A 21,177-nucleotide genomic window follows, 5' to 3' on the forward strand; every position below is an offset into this window, starting at 1 on the left:
GCTGTGCCTGGCAGGGAGCTCAGGATTCAGGTGGTGGTTAGGCTTAGGAAGTGGGGTTGATGTGCCTCCATCGGCACACCTGGGCAGTGAGCGCAGGGCCCCAAGAAGGGTGGGCTCCCCATTTCCGCCCCTGTCCTCAGGACTGCCCCCATCCCAGGGACCCGGGACATGACTCTAGCTGCCTGTCCCCAGACCCCCAGCCTGCCTCCCACACCCACCCCCTCCATGCCTGTCCACTCATCTGTCCATCTGTCTGTCTGCTGCTGAACTGTGTCCAAGCTGGTCAGGAGTCGGGCTTCAGGCCTCTCTGGGGAGGTGTGGTGGGCACGCCCTCTCCCTGTCTTCCACTGGGCCTCACACAGTGGGGCCAGCAGCTGCCCCCGGGGTCCTGCGAGGCTGCAGAGCTCCCAGCAGGCCCTTGTCTTGACGCTGTCATCTCCGGAGTGGGGTGGGCTGTCCCTCACGGCTGTGAGGTGGGGAGGCAAGGGGGCGGTGCAAGGCCTTCCGGGCCAGGCCTTGGTGGGGAGGGAGGGAGGGGTCTCACCACCTGCCCCGAGCCTCACTTCGCCAAAGGAGCCCTGGGTCCTGCGCAACAGCTCGGAGGCACTGGGGTCCTAAGCTCCTGGCCCCACGGCGCACAGCTCCCCCACCGCACAGCCCCCCAGCGTGCAGGGCCCCTGCCGGCTGCCACCTGCCCACCCCGCTTGCCGCCCGCCGGCTCCACTCCGCCCCATCTCAGCCTCATCTCTGGGTTCTCTCCCTCGTCGAGGCCCCTTTGTTCATTTGTTTGTTTGTTCTCTCTCTCCTTCCCTCCCTTCCTCTTTCTCTCCCCCTTTTTTGTTCTTTTTTCTTTTTTTTTTTTTTTTTTTGTCTCTGTTCTGTGTACCCAGGCAGCCCATTGAGTAACTTCTTTGACGTAATTAAACAACTTTTTTCAGACGAGAAGAACGGGCAGGCGGCCCAGGCCCCCAGCACGCCCGCCAAGCGGAGTGCCCACGGCCCACTCGGTGACTCCGCGGCCGCTGGCCCTGGCCCCGGAGGGGACGCCGAGTACCCAACGGGCAAGGACACGGCCAACATGGGCCCGCCCGCCGCCCGCCGCGAGCAGCCTTAGACACACTAGCCTCCCCCCCCCAGCACAGCACTGACAGCGGCTGCCTCGCCGCCCGCCGCCCGTCCTGCCCCAAGTGGACCCGCGGCCGCGCCGCCCGTCCATCCAGACTGTTCTCAGAGCCTGGGAGGAAAGGAAAGGGGGCGCCGGGGCCGGCCTGCGGGCTGTGCCACCCGTGCCCGCTCTCTTTCCTCTCTCCTGTCTCTGTCTTTTCTCTCTCCTGTCTCTGCCTGTCTCTGACAGCGTCGCTTGTTTCCACTCTGATACCAGGAATTATCCCGAAAAGTTAACATGTCACCTCCACGAGGCCATCCTCTGTGACCGAAGGCAGCTGCTGCGGACCCGCCCTCCCTCCGCTCCTGCTGTTGCTGCCAGGCAGCGAGGCCCAGCCCAGCGCCCCGTCCACCCCGCGGCAGCTCCTCGCCTCAGCTCCGCACGGCCCGTGGGAGGAGGGCCAGGCTCGGGGGAGCCTCCTCCAGCCCGGCCGACCCGGACTCCCGGTCACCTGACCCCTCAGCAAGAACAGCCTGCCTGGCGGCCTTCTGGGGCCGGGACCCCCGGTGGGCAAAGTAGCCACAGGAACAGACCCCGTCCACCCCGTCCACCGCCTCCACGCCGCACCTGGAGGCCTCCTCGCGCCTCGCGGCCCATGCCCCGCCTCCCTGGCCGTGCCGCCTCCGCCTCCGTGTAGTCTTGGCCTCCTCAGGCTGCCTCCCGTCCTCTCGTCTCACCTGCGCCTCCCTTGCCTCATCTGGGGCGGCTGTGGGCTCTGGCACTCCTCCCTGGCTGAGGTGGAAACAGAGACCCTAGGGCGCCAGAGCCTTCCCAGCAGGCCAGGTCGCTGGGCTGGGATCAGTGTTATTTATTTGCTGTTTTAATTTATGGATTCTCTACACCTCTGTTCAGGGAAGGGCGGCGGCCGCATCCCCTGCCGTCTGCCCGTCTCGGGCGGGGTGGGGTCTGGGGCCAGGGCGCCCTCTGAGGACAGAGCTGGTGGGGCTCGGGGCAGCTGGTGAGCTACTGTAAACTTTAAAGAATTCCTGCAAGATATTTTTATAAACTTTTTTTTCTTGGTGGTTTTTGGAAAAGGGTGTGGGGGTGGGGGCGCCGCTGGGACAGGGCCAGGTTTTGTGTTTCAGTCCCTTGCTCCCGGTTCTTTCTACACACACATCTAAGATGGTGCGGTTCGCTCTGTCATGGGTTCCGTTTCTCTGCGGAGAAGCAGCTCCACCTGTGGGGGCTCGGGGCAGAGGGGCAGCGTCTCGTAGCGGACGGCAGCGCCAGCGCCCCTCTGTCGAGACCCAGGCTGGGGCGATCTTGGTTTTGTGTCCAAGGGTGAAGGGGTAGGAGGAAGGCCCCCAGCTGGCCCTCCCCACACACAGGACAGCAGGGGCACGTGGGGCTTTTCTTATTAAAATTTTAAAAAGTTGAAAAAAAACAAAGGACAGAAAGAGTCGGTGGCGCTCCTCCGCTGGGCGTTCTGTGCAGAGCGAGGCCCAGGGTGTGGCCTGGAGGGGGCTGCAGGCCCCCCTGCCCAGTGCCCACCGCCGTGCTTCACCCCAGCTCCAGCTTCTGCGTTCCCTTCTGCCCACGTGCCCGGCCCTCCCAGGCGGGCACAGCCCGGATGCAGCGGCCATGGGGGGCGGCGGGTCTGATGCATGCCTCTGCCGTGGAGTCTGTCTGCTTCAGTGCCTGCCCTGCCTCCCACCCACCTCGTGTGTACATTTTAACGCTTCTGTTGACATGAGACCTCTGCCACAGGCTGGGATTTCTAGACGTAAGAACAAAAGCAAACGCCTAGGACAGCAAACACCAGGCGGCCCAGGCGGGAAGGGGCTCTCCACGGAGATCGAGGACACGAAGCACAACGCCTCTTGCTCGCCTTCCCCTCTTGTGCTTCAGACACGCGCGGACTCCAGCAGGCGCCACGGAAATGGGCGAGCCCCCGCAGTGTACCCCTGTCGTAACTGTGAGCGACTGCAGCTCGGAACAATAAATCCCTTCCGCAAAGACAGCGACGCAGGTCTTCCTCCGGGCAGGGCGCGCGCGCAGGGCTCTGGGACAGCCCGGGACAGCTTCCTGTTCCCCACTTGCAGCCCCTGGGCTGCGCCAGTGTGAACGCAGCTACCCTCTGCCCAGCTGAAGAGGGCGAGGGTCCGGGCAGCCAGGGTCAGAGGTCACTTCCGATCCCCGGAGGCTGCCCCAGCCTGAGGCGGGCTCCCGTTGAGGGCCAGGGCCGGGGCGGAGTGCTCTTTACATGGCACCTCTGCCACTACAAGGCCTGCATGGGCCACCCCAGGCCTGGGCCTTTTCCTGGAGAATGAGCCACCTTCCCGCTCCTCACTTGGGATGAGGCCGGATAGGATGCCATGACCCAGCCTTGGGAGTGAGGGGCCCAGGCTGAGCACAGCCCCGGGAGCTAGAGCGGGGATGGTCCCAGGCATGCCTGCCACAGAGGGCAGCCAGGGCCGAGGGCTCCACTGGCACGACGCCCTGGCCCAGCTGCCCCTCTGCCGCCGCCGAAGCCGAAGGGCAAGTCCAGGCCCATGCTGTATGAGTCCAGTGGCCGGGAGTCCACGCAGCCTGGAGGAGGCCAGGAGCAGGCCTCAGCAGGGTCCAGGCAGACTGCGGCATCCACAGAGCTGCCCTGGGAGGCGCACGCCCACGCACACTCCCCTCCCGTGTGAAGGACTCGGGCATGGCCGGACTGCACCCAGCTGTTTATCATTGGAGCAGGTGCTAAGCACAGGGCGGCTGCGGTGGGACGATGGGGTGGGGGCCACATCCCTGGTCTCAGTCCAACAGAAGCTAGTAGCTGTCCCACCTCCACTGTGACAAAACATTCCCAGACATTGCCATGAGTCTCCTGGTAGGGGACAGAATCACCCCCAAGTGAGAGCCACTGCCCTGAACTTCAAGCTGTGCCTGTACCCATCTCTCTGGAGGGAGCCAGGGGGTCACCATGTCTGTCAGGCTTGGTTAGCTCCACTCAGAGCCTGGGACACGGAGGGAAGTTGAGCCATCCCGTTTGATCCTGGACTGCCAAGTGGCTGAGCTCACAGGAGGTGGGTACCCCAAAGAGAAGGCACTTGGGAGGGGTTCAGGGAATCAGACTCCATTCCAATCCCTGGATTATCCAGTTTCCCGGCTCATTTTACCTTAAGAAACAGGCTGAGGAAAGGAATTTGGCTGCTACAGTTCAGCGAAGCAAGGACGGTCTGTGGGGTCACAGGCTGCCGGCCCCAGACCGGAAGCCTTCCTCACCTGTGGTCCTGCACCTGCTTCTCTGAGTGGCTGACACACACACTCCTGGTCCTCCTCTCAACATTCACGGTGAGGAACCAGCCTTCTCAGGCACATGACCGGAGGCCCAAAAGGAAACAGTCTGTCAAGAACCCTGCCAGCTCCCCAGTCTGCTCAGGAAGGGGCTGTGTCCTGCAGTCCCACTTCTGACACCAAGCTCTCTTGGTGGTTAAGTAACAGAACCCAAAGCGAGCTAAGCCAGAATCTGCTGGTATTTCTATGAAAAATGAAAACAAATATGGCAGGACTTCTGATGTGGCAGACACTATTCTCGCTTTACACCAGTCGGTCCTCACATCCTTTCTATGAAGAAATTAAGATGGAGATTGAAAAAGGATGTGGTGGTCGGTCTGCCCACCTAGAGGACGGCTTCGCAGTCCTGGTCCTCAGTTCTCAGGTGGCACATCTGGGGTCAGAGCCTGCCACAGCCTGGCCTGAGAGCTGGGGCCCTGCTGAACGAGCCTACTGGTGAGCCCACCCATGGCATGGCAGGTGGGTGGTGGGGACGGGTCTGACTCGCCCCCCGCACAGGACGCGGCCCCAGCAGGCAGGAGGTGGCTGCTCCAGGGAGGGGCCCTGCACACAGCAGTCCTGGCCTGGCTCTGCTCTGTGGAGAGCCTGCGCTGGGCTTTTCCCAGTCAGTTGAGGGCAGAGGCACAGAGCCCTGGCCGCCTAAGCTGTAAGATGAAACGACTCCTGGTGTTACAAAGCCTCAGAGCTTGCAGGAGGAGGCCGACGCCCGTGTGCCGGCTCCAGGGTGGGACGTTCCAGCTGCCCTGCTCCCATCCCCTGCCAGGGAGCTCACCACAAGTGGCCTGGCCCTGCCAACCCGTCCTGCCTTCCTCCCTCCCTCCAGTGGTGTGGTGCCCAGGCCCTCTGCCCTAAGTCCAGTGCCTCCCCACTCGCTCCAGTGACTTCTCCCCCTCCCACCCCAACTCCCCGCCACCAACCCAGGTCTCGGTGTGATATGGCAAGGGGTCGGGGTCCACAGAGAGCCAGAGAGGAGGCAGCCGGCAACAGAAGGGGAACCAGCGCGACGTTCCAGGCAGCGGGGCCTGCTGGAGAGTGGGCAGGGCTGACAGACGTGCAGGGAACACGACCGGGGAGCCATGTTCGTGGCCAGACGGGCCCGGGAGACGACGCTGTGGGTCTCATGCCAGGGGGTTGGGCCCTCTTGTGCACCTGCCCCTAGGACCCTGTAAGAACACCTTGGCCTGTTAGGTAGATGCATCGTCTCCTGTGGTTTCCTATCACCGCCATAGTTAAGTTATTGCAAACTAAGAAGCTTAAAACACCAGTACCTCACAGTCCCAGAGTCAAGGACTGGGCAGGTCGCACTCAAGGGGGTCTGCCTGGTCTAGAATCAAGGTGTGCTCCTCCTGGAGGCTCCAGGGGAGGACCTGTGGCCACCTGCATCCCGGGGCCCAGGGTCTCCACCTTCGCAGCCAGGAGCATGGGTGGAGCCTCCTCACAGCTGTGTCCTGCGCGCCCCAGCCTGAGTCCAGCTTCCACGATGAGGGCCATGTGCTCTCACTGGGCCTAGACCACCTCTGCCTCTCAAGGTCAGCTGACTGCCTTAATCCCATTGCTGCTTTCATTCCCCTTTGCTGCCGGGGGGCACGTTCACTTCCACAGGACTAGATGTGGACACAGCCGGTGTGAGGGATGTCTCCCACAGTACCCTCCCGCTCCCCCTGCTTCACACCCATGCCCCGTGCGAATGCATCCCTCCCCTCGCGGCCCCAACAGTCTCCACCGAACACGGCACCCAGTCCCGTCCCAAACCTCACGTTCAGCTCATCAGTTTACAAGTCCCAAGTCGCACCCTCTAAGCCACCCCGATCAGGTATGGGTGACACTCTGGGCCTTCCACCCAGGGGCAGTTTCCGCTCCATCTGTGGACCCCAAAAGCTAGAAAACCAGTTACCTGCTCCCAAAATACAACCGGAGAACAGACGCGGAATGCCAGTCGCAGGCATTCCTGTTCTCAAGGAAAGCCTGGCTGGGTGTGCTGGTCCAGCACTTTGGGAGGCTGAGGCAGAAGGGATCACCGGGGCCCAGGGGTTCAAGACCAGCCTTGGTAGTGAAACTTCACCTCCACAACATATTTCAAAACCAGCCAGGCATGGTGGCTCACACCTGTGGTCCTGGCTGCTCAGGAGGCTGAAGGGCGGGAAGTCTGAGGCTGCAGTGACCGCTCCAGTTTGGGTGACGGTGAAACCCAGTCGTTTATACGTGCATACACACACACACACACACACGTGACACACAGAGAAAGCTGCAAGGTGCCTGTGTCACTGCTCCCAAGAAATCCAAAATCCAGCTGGGCGTACTCCCTCGGGTCCCGGCAAGGCCTGGGAACTCCTTCTGTGGGTCCAGACTCTGCCTCTGTGCTGACACCTCCACCCTCAGGGCCACGCTCTTTGTGTGAAATGTGGCGAGTGTTTGCAGCTGAACAGTTTAGTCTGCTTCCTGCCTGCTGATTTTTGGGGGCCCAAGAGCCTTCCACCACATCCCCTCTGCCTCAGTCCAAGCCAGCCAAGCCTCTGATGGTGTAAGAGCCGCTCGTCGTTTCCACGGGGCTTTCCTCCGTAAGCCCCGAGGCTGGTCCACAGACCTCCCACAGCTGTCCCGGCTTTCAGCATCTGCTTGGGTGACCCGGAGCATCCACCAGCCACAGGCTCGCCCTCCTCCAGGAGCTCCTGGTGTGGCCGTGACTCCAAGCACACATTCCTGACAGTGAATCCCGTGACATCAGCATCTTTAGCTGAGAATTCCTGACGGCAGGGTGCTCACCCCTCTGCTAATGTCCTTCCCTCACTTGGCTGACCTCAGCAGCGAAAGGGGGCCAGGCTGACCGCCCGTGAGTGCGGCCCACACATGGCAACGGGACAGAGTACAGCTGTGCCTCTACCCCCATCGACAGGGCTCTCCCTGGCTCCCGTTCCTTCCCTTCCCTCTAGCTCCCACCTGCACCTTTAACCCCACATGTCTGAGGACGGGTGGGTCACAGCAGCTGTGACTCTTCTCAACGCCCAGGCCGGTTCCTCCGAGCCCCTGGAGCCCCACTTGCCTCCATCCTTCTACCACCTGTTTAACAACATCACAGGCTTTTTCTATCACCCTCAAAATTCTTTCAGCCTCTGCCCGATTCCAAAGCCACTTCCACCTTCCTAGGTGTTTGCTACAGCAGCGCCTCATGCCTCAAACCAAAATCTGCCTTCATCTCCTGTTGCTGCAATCGCCATGAACTTCATGGCTGGAGGCAAAACGAACTTATCTCAAACGGGCCTCACCGGGCAAGTCAGCAGGGGCGCTTCTTTCTGGGCTCCTTCCTTTCCCAGCTTCTAGGAGCTGCCTGCGCTGCTGACTCAGGCCCTTCCCACGCTGCCTTCCCGCTCAGTGCCCTGGGCCCTCCTGACAACACTGGGCCCATCCAGATAACCTCCCCATCCCCAGGTCAGTGATCGGGAACCCGATTCCATCTGCGGCTTCCATCCTCCTGTGCTATCTAAGGAGACAGTCTCTCAGGATTAGGACACGGATCTCTTTTGGGGACCAACATTCTACCTTTCAGAACAGACACCTCAGAGACTGGGTGAGCTGGGGGGTGAGGGCTGAGCCCTCATCACTGAGACCCCGCTCAGTGTACAGGCCTCCTGTTCACAGAAGGAAATGGAGGCAGAGGCAGGGAGGCTTGGCCAGGACTCCAGGTCTTGCAGCAAGAACCCTTCCCAGCAGAGGACGGCCCACAGCAGTCCCCTCAGCCCAGGAGCGGGACGGTCCACCAGCCTGTGGCCTAGCAGCAGGCGCCCCCAACACCCAGCGCCAGCCCTCATCCCAGGAACCCTTCCCAAAGGGACTTGTGCCCGCAACTCCCATGTGCCCTGGGGACCCTGCAGCTGCATCCTGAGTGTGAGACCGGCATGAACGCGCGCCCTGGACACCTCCTAAGGCCGTCCCGCAGGCTCCACACACATTTCATCTGAGGCTCCAGCTGGAATCCCAGTGTCCTCCTAGCCCCTCCAGGCCCTGTGGAGCCGGTCCCCAGCCCCCTGTGCCCCGCAGCGCTCTCAGTCCAATCTTCCTCCTGGCCTCCGCTCGGCAGCCAGGCCCCAGGTTTGCCAGCATACAGCGACCCAGGCTGTGTGCCCGGTTGGCTCCCTGTGGCCTCAGCCAGGAGCTCCGTGCACACCCCAGCCGGGAGCCTTAGCCAGAGAGGGCAGCCCCACCAGGCCACCCGCCTCCGTTCTTGCCCTCCCTTGCCGGGAGACCTCCTTGCTGCCTAGGCCAGCGCTGGTCCCTGCCTCAGGCTCCTACACTCAGCCCCTTCAGTCAAGTTCTGTGGGTGTTCTGGGGCCTCCACTCTGGGGGTCCACGCAGAGCATCAGGGGACAAGGGCAGGTGGCACCCAGCAGGCCTCCCTCTGGGAACTGGGTTTGGCTCCAGGCACTGACTCACTGTGTGGCCCAGAGTCACAGTCAAGTGTGGGCCCTCGCGGGGAGGTGGTGGGCGTGGATGTCGGAGCAGATGCCGCCAGCTGACTCCAGCCATGTTGAGAAACCCAGAGGCTGTCAGTTCTTGAAGTGGGAGGCAGAGACAGGGCAGGGGAAGGGACTCTGACCTGCAGCTTGGTCCCTGGGAAAGCCAAGAACGGGCCTGTTGGCCACAGGTGCACCACGCAGGCTGAGCCCGAGGCCAGGGGAGCACCATGACCTGGACAGGCCCCACTAGCTAAGCAGGGGGCGGGGGGCTGCACGAGGTCACTGTGCAGCAGGTGCCACTGGCAGGGACCCACAGTCCTGAGGTCTGTACCAACTAGGCCCTGACCCGGGAAGCCCCCTCTTCCCACTTCTCAGCCCACTCAGGTCCCGATAAGCCCCAGGCTTCAGTTTAGGGCCCCTCTCCCTGCAGCACGTGCCTACCCACTCCCAGGCTGAGGACACAAACCTGCTTGCCCCTGGGCCACACTGTCCCGGCCAGGAAGGGCCCCTGCGGCAGAGCCACTGTTTCGGGCTGGCTGGCCCAGAGCCCTTCGGAGAAGATGTTCCCAGCTGACTGCAGCCACATTTGAGGGTCCCGCCACCAGCATGGGGAGAGGCAGGTGGCTGAGGTGGCTGGGGAGGGCGAGTGACACGGGGTTTGTGCTTCCCCCACGGCACCTGCAGGCTGGCTGTGGACCCTCACAGGCAGTGAGGGGCGAGTCTGCTCTAACCCCCACTCTCGGGGCAGCCTCCGAGGTGCCTGTTCCTGAGGCTGCCCACCAAGGAAGTGGCCGGGCTGCCCACAGTGTGTGTGTGGGGGGGGCCGGGGGGGGGGGGAACCGAGACGCTGAGACGCACACAGGCTCTGACCTGAGAGAATTCTTTTTATTACGAGTGAACAGATGAACTAAGGTAAGCGGGTCTCAGCCTTCTGCTGGTGCAGCATCTCCACGCAGGGCCTCAGCCCCGTCCTGGCCTTGCCTGAGGACTGCACCATAGGCGTTCCCTGGGCATGGAGGAGGCAGCAGGAAGGGGCGACAGGAGCAGGTGCAGGGCACCCCACACCACAGGCCTCCCCCACCTCTGAGCTGCCAACAGCCAAGACTCCTGGCAAGGCCAGGAGAGGAGGGGGTGAGAGGGAAGGAGGGGTCTCTGTGAAAGCAAGCCCCACCCCCAAAGCAGAGCAGAGACCCAAGTCTGCAAATCACACCCTCCTGGGGGAGACGCCCCCACCAAGTTCCTCCTTTGAGGCCAGCAGCACCCGAGGGAGGGCAGGGGCTGCACGGAGACCAGAGAAAGGAAAACCCCACAGAAGAAAACTCAAAGCTTCAGTCCACGCGTGTCTGCTGAACGAGCGAACGGGCCCAAAGGCTCTTCTCTACAAACGGCACGCATCCATCCGACAGGGGGCCGCAGGACGTGGCCGGGGCTGTCTGCGTCTGTGCAGCCCACGCCAGCGCAGCCCGGGGCCCTCTCAGACCTCACCACACGCGTGCCAAGCACATGTGTGCACACGCAGATGCAGGAGAGGACACACACCACCGTCTTTTTGCACACGTGCGCCCCTGTCCAGCCCGGGTGGCTCATCTCTCCTTCACGTGGTTCTGTGCTCCCGGGCCCCCGCTGCCGGCCCCATCCCCGCTGCCCCCACTGTGGACCCCGCCGGCCCCGCTGCATAGCACCTCGGTGAGGTCGTCCATGATGGCGGTCTCTTTGGGGTCCAGCAGGTTGAACTCCCGAGCAAAGAGGATGAAGTGGACGTAGAGCGTGTTCAAGTGTCCGTGCAGCTCCAGGGCCAGCGTCTCCTTGAAGTGGGCCCAGTAGATGTGCGCCAGCACGTGGAACAGGTGTCTGCAGATCTTCCGCACCAGGGACTCAAAGGAGCTGGGGAATTCTCTGCCTGGGGGAGGCCACTGTGTCACAAGCTGCAGATGTCCCTTGGCCCCAACAGAGGCCAGGCCCCTGGCACCCATCCTGGTGGGTCTGGTGCCTGCCACCCACATCCTGACCCTGCCACCCTCGGGGCTACGAAGTCCCAACAGCAATAGCTTCTGCCCACCAGCAGGCACCACAGGGACTTGCCAACCCCAGGTCCGGGCTGCTGAGACCTCCCTGTGAGCTCAGGCTCCGGAGGCTGCACCTGCCCTGAGGGCTGGGCGCTCCCTGGGCCATCCTGGCCACCTCCTCAGGGAGGGGCCTGTGACTGGGCACTTGGGCCCCCGTGTCTCCCTGATGGACACCTGGGGCCCTCTCTCGGGCCAGGATGGAGGTGGCAATGGTGGCACAGGCCTCTCCTGTTGTCCCCTGCTGTCCCTCTGGCAGCATGGGAGTGGCGTGGAGCCCCACCACATCCCACCAAAATCTGGACACAGGCTCCGCAGCTGATCCCCAGCCCAAGCCCCCACAAGGTGGACGGTGGTCTCTGCGTGAGCGGCACAGACCAAGAAGGGCCCAGAGCAGCGGCATGGCCCAGAGGGCCAGGGAGACGGCCCTCGGCCCTGGCCGGGCTGACTCCTGCCCAAGGGCTCCGGCCTCACCTCACAGCCCAGGGGACTCCATGCTAAGCAGGGGCTGGGGTGGTGCAGCTGCCGCCCTCCATGCCTCTGCCCCTCGCAGCACAGAGGTTTGGTCCTGAATGCTCCCTGCACCCCCGCGAGGATGACCGCCCAGTGCTGGGGGAGACGAACCGTATTTTGTGGGGAACACGTCCTCATCCGTCACCAGCTTCTGCACGGAGCTCATGACGAAGTCAACGTACTGCGGGGCCGTGCACTTGACCTTCTTCCCCCGCTCATCATACCAGTAGTACTGTCTGTGGGGACAGAGACACGGTCAGGGCATGTGCCTGCTGCACACCCACCCAGCCAGCGAGTCCCTCCTGCTCAGGTCATCTGCAGGCAGAGGCAGCGCCAGCAGCGGAGGTGTGGCGGACTCAGGCGTCTCCCTCCTCGGGCAGACACACTGTCCCCGCCGTCTGCGGGGACCACACTGCACTCCATGGAGGGGTCTGCCTGAGCTGACTTAGAACGACGCCAGGATCATGCTGGGGACCCTGCCAGTCACACGGCTGTACACGCGTGTGATTAAATGAAAGGGATCATCTTCATTTTCTCCACTTCTAAATGGCTTCAGTTGTATTCATTCACACAAATGTGTGCTGCTGTTTTTCTGTTGCATTAAGCACAGAGGCTCCTTCTCTGCCCAGGAAGCTGTGCTGTGGCTCGTCAGCCAGGCCCCACCCTTTGGGAGCGCCCCGCTCTGACTGCTAGAAGCCAAGTCCCTCTCCCGGGAAACCAGGCAGTGCAGTGGCCTCTGTGGCACCTGCAGTCCACAGACTGGCCAGGACAGGGACCGGCCCCGGAAGGCCCACCCCGAGGCCTCCTCTTGCCCCGGTACACAGGGCCGCCTGTCATGTCAGACTCGTGGCCCCTGAGCAGGCTGGAGCATCCTAAGGACATGGACACCCTGGGTTTGCCTCTTACTGTTGGGTACAACCATGACAACAAAGGTGTGCTCTAGTTCATGTAAACATAAGGTGATACCCAGCCCCTAACACCCTTCCAGCCCCAGCACACAACCAAGACCCAGGGCACCCACCTGGTGGCCACCACCCCTCTCCCCCTGCCATGGTGCTGGGCCTCAGTCCTCCAAGGCCATGCCTACAGCGGCTGCCCCCGCAGGCCTGAACCAGAGCATCTGGGGCCAATACCCACCCACAGGCAGTGGAGAGTGCTGTGTTGGGAGTGCTTACACCTGAGACACAGCGGCTGCCCCCGCAGGCCTGAACCAGGGCATACTGGGCCGATGCCCACCCACAGGCAGTGGAGAGTGTGGTGGGAGTGCTTACACCTGAGACACGGCCAACACTATGGGTCGGGGTTTCCTCCCCGAGAGCCAGCTCCCAGCTCACCCCAAGTGGGAATGGGCCACACAGCACAGGGCAGCACTGGCCACTGGGCAAACGCCCCTCCACACCGAGACCACAACCACCATTGCCTCCACCGCCCCAGCTAGACCGATGGGCAGCCTCCCAGTACTGGGCTCCACACGAACCGCTCCCACCCTCCTCATCCAGCCATGGTTCCTCTTGGAATGGCCCCGGGTGGGGCAGTGCCGAGAAGGATGGATCCAGGCTCCACTCCGGAGGCCGTTCGTCTCTTAGCCGGCTCCGAGCATCGTGCCCTGGGTTCCAGAGCCCACCAGGCCCCTGGGGAGATGCCCCAAGGGCTGAGACGGGGCCACTGGGGGCTCGCCCGCTTCCCGCACAGCCAGAGAAGCCATCCTTCCAGCTGGACACAGGACCTCCGGTGTCTCTGGGCGCCCCTCTGCTGTGTCCAAGAAGCCCTTCAGCCTGCGCACTGCAGGTACCAGGGCGGTCACCAGAGTTACCAAGAGGCTAGAGGATGACACTGCAAGCCCCACATGCTGGCACTCCGCCCTCTGCAAGAGAAACAGCCACCAGGCCGCCTCCCAGCACCACCAGGGCCCTAGGACAACCCCCTCCCAGCACCCACCTCCAGAACGCAAACCAGCTCTCACGTGTGCCCCGTGTGGGGCGGAGTCGGGCCACCCGAAGGGGAAGTGTGGCCCCAAAATGGACAGGCCATGAGGAGGGGGACGCAGTGCCCACCCCTGCTTCTCAGGTGCCATCCTCGCCCTGGGGCAGCTCTGCATGACCTTCGCGCCCACCTGCCCAGGCTGTAGGCCTCACCGTGGGCATCGCCACCGGGCTGTCAGACCCTCTGAGAATGCAGAGACGACAGTCCTTTCAGTATCTGCTCCTCGAGAACCATGTGGAGAACGCACATATCCCCACTGTCCCGGGGTTCCCAGATGGTGTAGCGGAGGCCCGGGCCCCTAAGGGCCAGGCTGAGGCCCATGTTTCCAGGACGAGGACCCAGCCAGCACGGCCCAGCAGTCTGCAGGAGTCAGACACTGGCTCCAGGGACCCTGACACTGCCCGCTGACATCTGACGCACCTGGCCACAGGAATACAACAGGTCTCAAAACAGTGGAGGTCAGAGATGGAAACCCTTTTCCACGACGCAAACCAACAGAAAGTAGCAACTGAGGGACACTGCAGATTGTCCCATCTGTTCTGAAAGATGGAACACCACTGTTTCCTGTACTTTTTGAATTATCAGTAAACCGTTTCTGGTATACAGTTCTATGAATTTTATCCACACATGGACTCACGCATTCAAGACCACAATCAGGACACGCAGCGGCTTACGTGGCCACTCACAGCCGTGCTGCTCTGTCCCCAGCACCCCGGGGGTGGCTCCTCAGGAATGGGCCGCAGGAAGGAATCGCACCGTGAGGGTCCTCCCGATCTGGGCCCCTCTTGCACGCAGGAGGTCCCTGGGACGCAGTCACGTGGCGGGAGTGTTGGGCGTCCACGGCTCCTCACTGCCCAGATGCTGCCCCTGCAGACGGACATGGCATGCTCATCTATCCACCTGTGTCCCTGCCAGCAGACACAGTGCCAGGTGGCCACACCCTCGCCAGCACCAGTGTCCCGACCGGCATGTGAGCAGCCGGACGTGGGTCTGCTCCTGGCTTCAGTTTGCCTTTCTCTGATTGCCAATGACACACGATTGCCCCGGCTGCCATCCTCACACCCTCTTTGCTGAACTGTCTGCTCATTTATTTTGCTGACAGTTAACTGGACTGTTTTGTTTTCTTATTGCTGAGTTGTATACGTTCTTTATGTATTCTGGATATCAGTTCTTCGTGGGATGTGTGATTTGCAAATGTTTTCTCTCCCAGCCTGGAGTCTGCTTCTTTCTCTTAAAAGTGTCTTGAAGCAAAAGTTCTAAATTTTGATGAAGTACAATTCATTGGTTCTTTTCCATCAATGGATCGCATCTTTGGTGTCAATCCACGAACTCTGCCTAATGTCAGGTCATGAGGATTTCCTATGGTTCCTTCCAAAAGCTTTGTAGTTTTAGATGTTTGCATGAGGCATGAGGGTTAGGTCAGCGTTTGGTTTTTGACACAAATGACTGCTTTTCCCAACAACATTTGTTGAACAGGCTGTCCTTTCTCCCTTGAATTTATTTTGCTCTTTGTCAAAACTCTGAGGGCCCCGTTTGCGTGGGTCTATCTCCGGACTCTCCATCTCTATCGACGGTCCCCTATCTCGACGGTCCCCTATCTCCGGACTCTCCATCTCTGTCGACGGTCCCCTATCTCCGCACTCTCCATCTCTGTCGACGGTCCCCTATCTCCGCACTCTCCATCTCTGTCGACGGTCCCCTATCTCCGCACTCTCCATCTCTGTCGACGGTCCCCTATCTCCGCACTCTCCATCTCTGTCGACGGTCCCCTATCTCCGCACTCTCCATCTCTGTCGACGGTCCCCTATCTCCGCACTCTCCATCTCTGTCGACGGTCCCCTATCTCCGCACTCTCCATCTCTGTCGACGGTCCCCTATCTCCGCACTCTCCATCTCTGTCGACGGTCCCCTATCTCCGCACTCTCCATCTCTGTCGACGGTCCCCTATCTCCGCACTCTCCATCTCTGTCGACGGTCCCCTATCTCCGCACTCTCCATCTCTGTCGACGGTCCCCTATCTCCGCACTCTCCATCTCTGTCGACGGTCCCCTATCTCCGCACTCTCCATCTCTGTCGACGGTCCCCTATCTCCGCACTCTCCATCTCTGTCGACGGTCCCCTATCTCCGCACTCTCCATCTCTGTCGACGGTCCCCTATCTCCGGACTCTCCATCTCTGTCGACGGTCCTCTATCTCCGGACTCTCCATCTCTGTCGACGGTCCTCTATCTCCGGACTCTCCATCTCTGTCGACGGTCCTCTACCTCCGGACTCTCCATCTCTGTCGACGGTCCTCTACCTCCGGACTCTCCATCTCTATCGACGGTCCTCTATCTCTGGACTCCACTGTGTTCCACGTAGCTGTGTACCCCTTCCTTCAACACCGCACACTGTCTTAATTACTAGAGTTTCACAGTAAGTCTCAAAAGTGTGAGATTCCTCTAACTTATTTTTTCAAAATCACTGTAGCTATTTCAGCTAATTTGTCCCTCCATGTAAATTTTAGAACTGGTGTACACTTGAACTCTGCTGGGATTTGGATTGGAACTGCACTAAATCAACAGATCAGTTTGGGTGAAAATTTGTGTCTGCAGTCATCTTCCAGGTGATAAGTGCAGTGCATCTCTCCATTTACACAGACCTTTGATTTTTCTGCATCAGCATTTTGTAGTTTCCAGGGTGCAGATCCTGGGAATGTCTTGTTAAGTTTATAACTAAGGATCTCATTGTTTTTGGAGCTATTACAAATGGTATTTTAAATATTAGTTTCAGTTTTCAATTTCACACTGCTGATATCCAGACCTATGACTGATTTGTATGTGCTGACCTTGCCAGATTTATTATTATTATTATTATTTGCTACAATCCTTGAGGTTTTCCCAATCACACTATGTGTGCACAGGGAAACAGCAATCCCCCCGTCCACAGGGGATGCACCGCAAGACGCCAGGGCATGCCTGAAGCCAAGGAGAGCCGCAAACCAGTATATGCTGCGCTTTCTTCCTGTACATACATTACTAAGATAAAGACAGGAGAATTTGATTGGCTGACTGAGATAGGGTCTCGCTATGTTGCTAAGTTGGTCTTGAACTCCTGAAGTGATCTGCTGCCTCAGCCTCCTGAGTAGCCAGGATTACAGGTGTGAGCCACCACACCCAGGGTAACTGATAAACAGGACAATCAGCTGCAGTGAGTGGCTGGTGTAGCATCTCAGGGGGTCCCTTGCTGGCCTTCTGCAGGCTCAATGGCCACACGCTGCTGCTCCCATCCTCTCACCTCCTCCACCCACAGATCCAAGTACTCGACACGCACTGTGGCTGCCACTTTCGCAGTTTCAGGTGTCACAGCAAAATTGACCTGACTTTTTTTTCCCTCCTTCACAATTTCATGAAGAAGAGATTTGTTCTTCCCTTAGACCTTAGCAACTTCACACACAATCTTTTTCTTTCTACTCAAGAACTTTCACCTTTTCATCTTTAGGTCAAGGAAGCACTTTCTGTCTTCTCTTTGGCATATCTGAATTGCCAGCACCAGCTCCTGTGCTTTGGGCCACCTCAGGTCACAGAGAGACGACCTGAGCACGAGCACCCTGGCACTGCAGCAGTGGATCGCTCACGGGGGCCCAGGCACAGCTGGGCCGAGGGAGGAGGACGCACACCTGGAGCAGGACGGTGGAGACCGCATCACGATGCTCAGAACCGCGTGCAGTTTAAACCTTATTGCTTATTTTGGGAATTTTCCATTTACTATTTTCAGACCACAGTTGACCATGGGTAACTGAAACTGCAGAGAAGGGGGCCTACTGTTTTATTTCTTTTCCAATTTGGATGCCTTTTATTCTTTCTTCTTACCTTATGGCACTGCCTATCTGAGGCGAGTTTTGGTGTACTGTGCTTTCCAAAGAGTTGGTCCGTTTAACCCGAACCATAGAATTAATGTGCACAGAGATTATTTTTGCAATACTTACTTCCTATCCTTTTAACATGCACTGGGTCTACAGTGATACTCCTCTTCACATCCACAGGGTTTAGTGACATTCACTCCTTTTTACTGATCATTGTATCTTCTCTCTTATCTTTGTACTTATTACAGGTTTACCAATTTTATTATCTTTCCAAGTCATCACATTTTGATTTCACTCATTTCCCCTATTGTTTTAAAAATCAATTTCACTGCTTTCTGTTCTTATTTACTTTCTTCTGCTTGATTTTGATTTATTTTGCTCTTTTTCTAGTTTAAGTTGGAAACTTCAGATTATTGAAAGTCATCTTCTTTTTCTAAGAAAGCATTTAATCCTGTAAATCCCCTCTAAGCACTGCTTATGTCTCACCAGTTCTGACGTGCTGTATCTTCCTGTGCAGTCTGTTCAAGTTCTTTTCTTGAAGCATCCTCTCGGACCCGTGGATTACTCAGAATGTGTCGGTCTGCAAGTGTCTGGAGACCTTCCTGTTCTGTTCCTCATCTCCAGTTAACTCCGCCACGGTCAGAAAGCTTACTTCGTACCGTTTCCATTTTTTAAATTGTTAAGGGCTCTTTTGTGATATGCTCCATTTCGGTGGCTAATCTTTGTGAGGTTGAAAAGCGGGGTGTTCTGCTGTTGAGGCTGCAGTGTCTGTGTGTGTCATTTCAACACAGCCGACTGGTGGGTCATCGGGCTCCATGCTCTCGCTAACTGTCTATGGGGCTCTATCACTGAGAGGAGGGCTGCAATGCCCGGCTATCAGGTCTCCGCACAGTTCAGTCCGTCCGCCTGCTTTGGTGGAGAGCCCCGCTGTCTGGTGCACACACGTTTCAGGCAGGATTTCAGTTCAGTCAGTCCGTCTGCTTTGGTGGAGAGCCCCGCTGTCTGGTGCACACGTTTCGGGCAGGACTTCTTCTTCAGGAGCTGCTCCTTTTCTAAATAGACAGCCTTTTTGTTCCTGGTCATTTCCTTGCTCGGAGTCTCCTTTGCACTGACACGGCCACTTCCGCTTCCCTCTGAGCGTGTTTTCTCAGCACATTTTCTGTCCTCTTACTTCTAACCTGCCTGCACCACAGCGTCCAGAGTGTGCAACACACAGGATGCTTGTGCCCCACATTCCTATGTTGAAAGCTTAACCCCAGATGCGAGGGTATCTGGAGATGGGGCCTTTGGGAGCTGATGAGGTCGCAAACGCTCATGAACGGAATTGGTGGCTCCCTCACCCCGCCTTCCTTCCAGCAAGAAGGCGCTGTCTGTGGACCAGGAAAGGGGCCCTCAGCAGACACTGAATCTGGCTATCAGACCCAGTGACATGGTCAGTGCCCCCTTCCTGGTCCACAGTGGATCTTCACCTTGGACTTTCAGCCTCCAGAACTGCAAGAAATAAAATTCTGTTGCCCACAAGCCACCTAGCCTACTGTGTTTCGTGACAGCATCCCAAATGAAATACGACAAATGAGCTTCCTGTAGACACCAGAGAGTTGGTTTATTTTAAAAATCCATTCTTATAAGCTGCGCTGTGACTGGTGTGTTTACACCAGTCCCGTCTGTTGTTCTGTTAGCATTTAGGTTTTCCATTATTTGCTGTTTGTTGCCTCTGTTTCTCATTCCTTAGGGTATTTCTTCTTTCCCACTTTCTTCTGAGCCATTGAAATGTTTTTACATTTCATTTAAATTTACCTATTCTGATTCCGACTGTCTCTTCACACAAGCTCTGCAAGTCCTGCTCAAAGGGCTGTAACACGCACCTTAACCCCACATGCTCTCCACGGCACCCACACGTGCGCTTCCCCTGGAGCATAGCAGCTCTCCTGCCCACAGTCCCACCGCCACCACACGCCCCGCCGCTGCCACAGCTGCCCTGGGAACGGCGCTGCAAGGGCACTGTCAGACGCTGCTCTTGTCTTCTTGCACCATCACTGGCGTCTCCACAAACGCTCAGCGGGGGGAGGCTCTCCTGTCAGGAGACGGCTGCAGGGAGCCCCTGGAGCAGGTCTGCTGGCTGTGAGGGCTCTTGGTTTTGAGTGACTCTGGACACTGGCTGGACGTGGAATTCTGGGGTGACCTTTCTTTTCTCCCAGCACTGTTAAGATGTGTGGGGCTTCCTTCTTCCTTCTGGTCTCCCAGGTTTCTAACAAGCGCCACGGTCATTCACTGCGGCATCTCTTGTCAGTACCGGACCACCATTGTCTGGCTGCTGACAGACGACGGCTGCCAAGGGTTTTTCCTTCGCCCCCAGTTCTCGGCGTTTGATTGCGTGCATCTGCAAGTGTCTGTGAGCCTTATTTGGGGTTTGCTCAGCTTCTTAAGTCTGCAGGTTTGTGTCTTTGTGTTCTCAGCCATTACGGCTGCAATGTGTTTCTGGCCCCGCCCCCTTTCTCCCCTCCCTAGGAGTCAGACATCAGACTTTCTGGGACTGCCCTACAGGCCCCAGCAGGGAGGACACACGCCTCAACCCCAGGGCCCTCACACAACCCAGGCAGACTTGCTGGTCTTTTGGGTGGCAAGTGGCCCTAAGGCCCTCTGAGAAGCCTCCGTGTTTCTCTTCGTTTGAGTGGATTTCTGTCCCTTGGTTTGAAAGGATTCCTGGGAAGGCATTACGTGAAATTAATTCACACACATCTACACATCTACCACCACCGTGATGCCGGCTCCAGATGAGAAGGACCGAGAGGCACATCTAGGTGGCCTAGGCCCTCCAACGGGATGCAGGTCTGCCCAACACCACATCCTGTGCTCCTCCAAGGACCCCCTTTCCAAACAAACCCAGTACCACAGAATACACAGGAGCAGAGCCACTGGGAAGGGTGCCAGGCCCCACCTGCCCAGGAGCAGAGCTGCTGAGCCAGCGCTTGGCCACAGGTGGCTCCAGAGCCACAGCGGACACAAGGCTCTCGTGTAGCTCTCGGGCGCTGCCCTGCCACCTCAGGACCCGTCTCCATGCCTGATCCACAGAGGCCACTGCCCTCTCACATTGAACTTGCTCCTTTCAAGGCCATAAGCACTGTCCTCATCTTCCTGGGCCATGCCTGGCTGTGACACCTCATCTTCCTGGGGAATTAAGAGAGTGGAGCCAGCTGTTGTCTGCATCTGCCCCCGTGTCACCCATAACCAAACCAAGCTGTGACCCATCAGGGCCATGAGGGCGGGGCCCAGCAGGGCTAAAGCCAAGGGGTCGCCTGCCACCTGCCTGTGCAGAAGCTCCCCGTGGCTTCTTGAAGGCAGAACTCAGCTTTGTCTGGGGACCACGTCTCCCTGTGCCAGGGCCAGGAAAGCCATGTCTGTGGGCAAGATGACTTTCAGGACGCGCTCACAACACACGTTCTGTCCCTGACCTGTGTGCACTGACGACAATGGGACATCAGGGAAAAGCTTCCGCCCTCCTCAGCCGCACACATCCCAGGCCAAGCCCAGCAGACTCAGCCTCCTCCTGCCTGCAACCTCCAAGGCTGCCTCCAGCAACCCAGGCCTAGCAGCGCTCCCCCCCGTGCTACGCGAGTGACGCGCTCAGGGCCACTAAGGGACACCCACTTACTGAGGAAATCAGGGCGCGGTGCTTCCAGGAGAGAGCTACCGGCACCAGGCATGTTGGACGGTCACAGAGAAGGCACCTGAGCTCCCACGAAATGAGTGGCCGAGCAAGGAGCTGTGGCCTGCCCAGCCCAGCCCTCACTGTCCCACCCAGAGCTGTCACGGTAGCCGGTGGAGAAGGGCTCTCTGCAATCTTAGGGCATTCCCTTTGGGAACATCTCTGTCCCTA

At 59.0% G+C, this 21,177-nt stretch overlaps 3 protein-coding genes across 15 annotated transcripts in view; 1 reads left to right on the forward strand and 2 right to left on the reverse strand.

Moving 5' to 3' along the window:
• POLR2L (RNA polymerase II, I and III subunit L) overlaps window positions 1-2,641 on the reverse strand; it is a 627,758-nt gene extending 625,117 nt beyond the window's left edge. Inside the window, exon 1 of the mRNA XM_050758002.1 lies at window positions 2,637-2,641. The gene's annotated coding sequence lies outside the window, so the exon portion shown is untranslated. The remainder of the gene's footprint in view (window positions 1-2,636) is intronic.
• Window positions 1-3,121, forward strand: part of BRSK2 (BR serine/threonine kinase 2) — a 67,583-nt gene extending 64,462 nt beyond the window's left edge. For 4 of the 11 annotated variants that reach the window (XM_050757867.1, XM_050757866.1, XM_050757864.1 and 1 more), the window contains one exon: window positions 1,382-3,121. In XM_050757867.1, the coding sequence (XP_050613824.1) occupies window positions 1,382-1,401 (20 nt within the window). In that variant the 3' untranslated portion in view covers window positions 1,402-3,121. Of the gene's footprint in view, window positions 1-890 lie in introns of all 11 variants that reach the window. The other 7 variants (XR_007719312.1, XR_007719314.1, XM_050757861.1 and 4 more) reach the window with 5 other exon arrangements.
• A 6,643-nt stretch (window positions 3,122-9,764) lies between these two features.
• The window catches only part of MOB2 (MOB kinase activator 2), a 155,954-nt gene continuing 144,541 nt past the window's right edge, over window positions 9,765-21,177 (reverse strand). For all 3 annotated transcript variants that reach the window (XM_050757961.1, XM_050757960.1, XM_050757959.1), the window contains 2 exons: window positions 11,586-11,710; window positions 9,765-10,798 (listed from right to left, as the gene is read on the reverse strand). In XM_050757961.1, coding sequence (XP_050613918.1) covers window positions 10,482-10,798; window positions 11,586-11,710 — 442 coding nt within the window. In that variant the 3' untranslated portion in view covers window positions 9,765-10,481. The remainder of the gene's footprint in view (window positions 10,799-11,585; window positions 11,711-21,177) is intronic.

This window comes from Macaca thibetana, chromosome 14 (assembly GCF_024542745.1).
Source record: "Macaca thibetana thibetana isolate TM-01 chromosome 14, ASM2454274v1, whole genome shotgun sequence".
Taxonomy (NCBI): Eukaryota; Metazoa; Chordata; class Mammalia; order Primates; family Cercopithecidae; genus Macaca; species Macaca thibetana.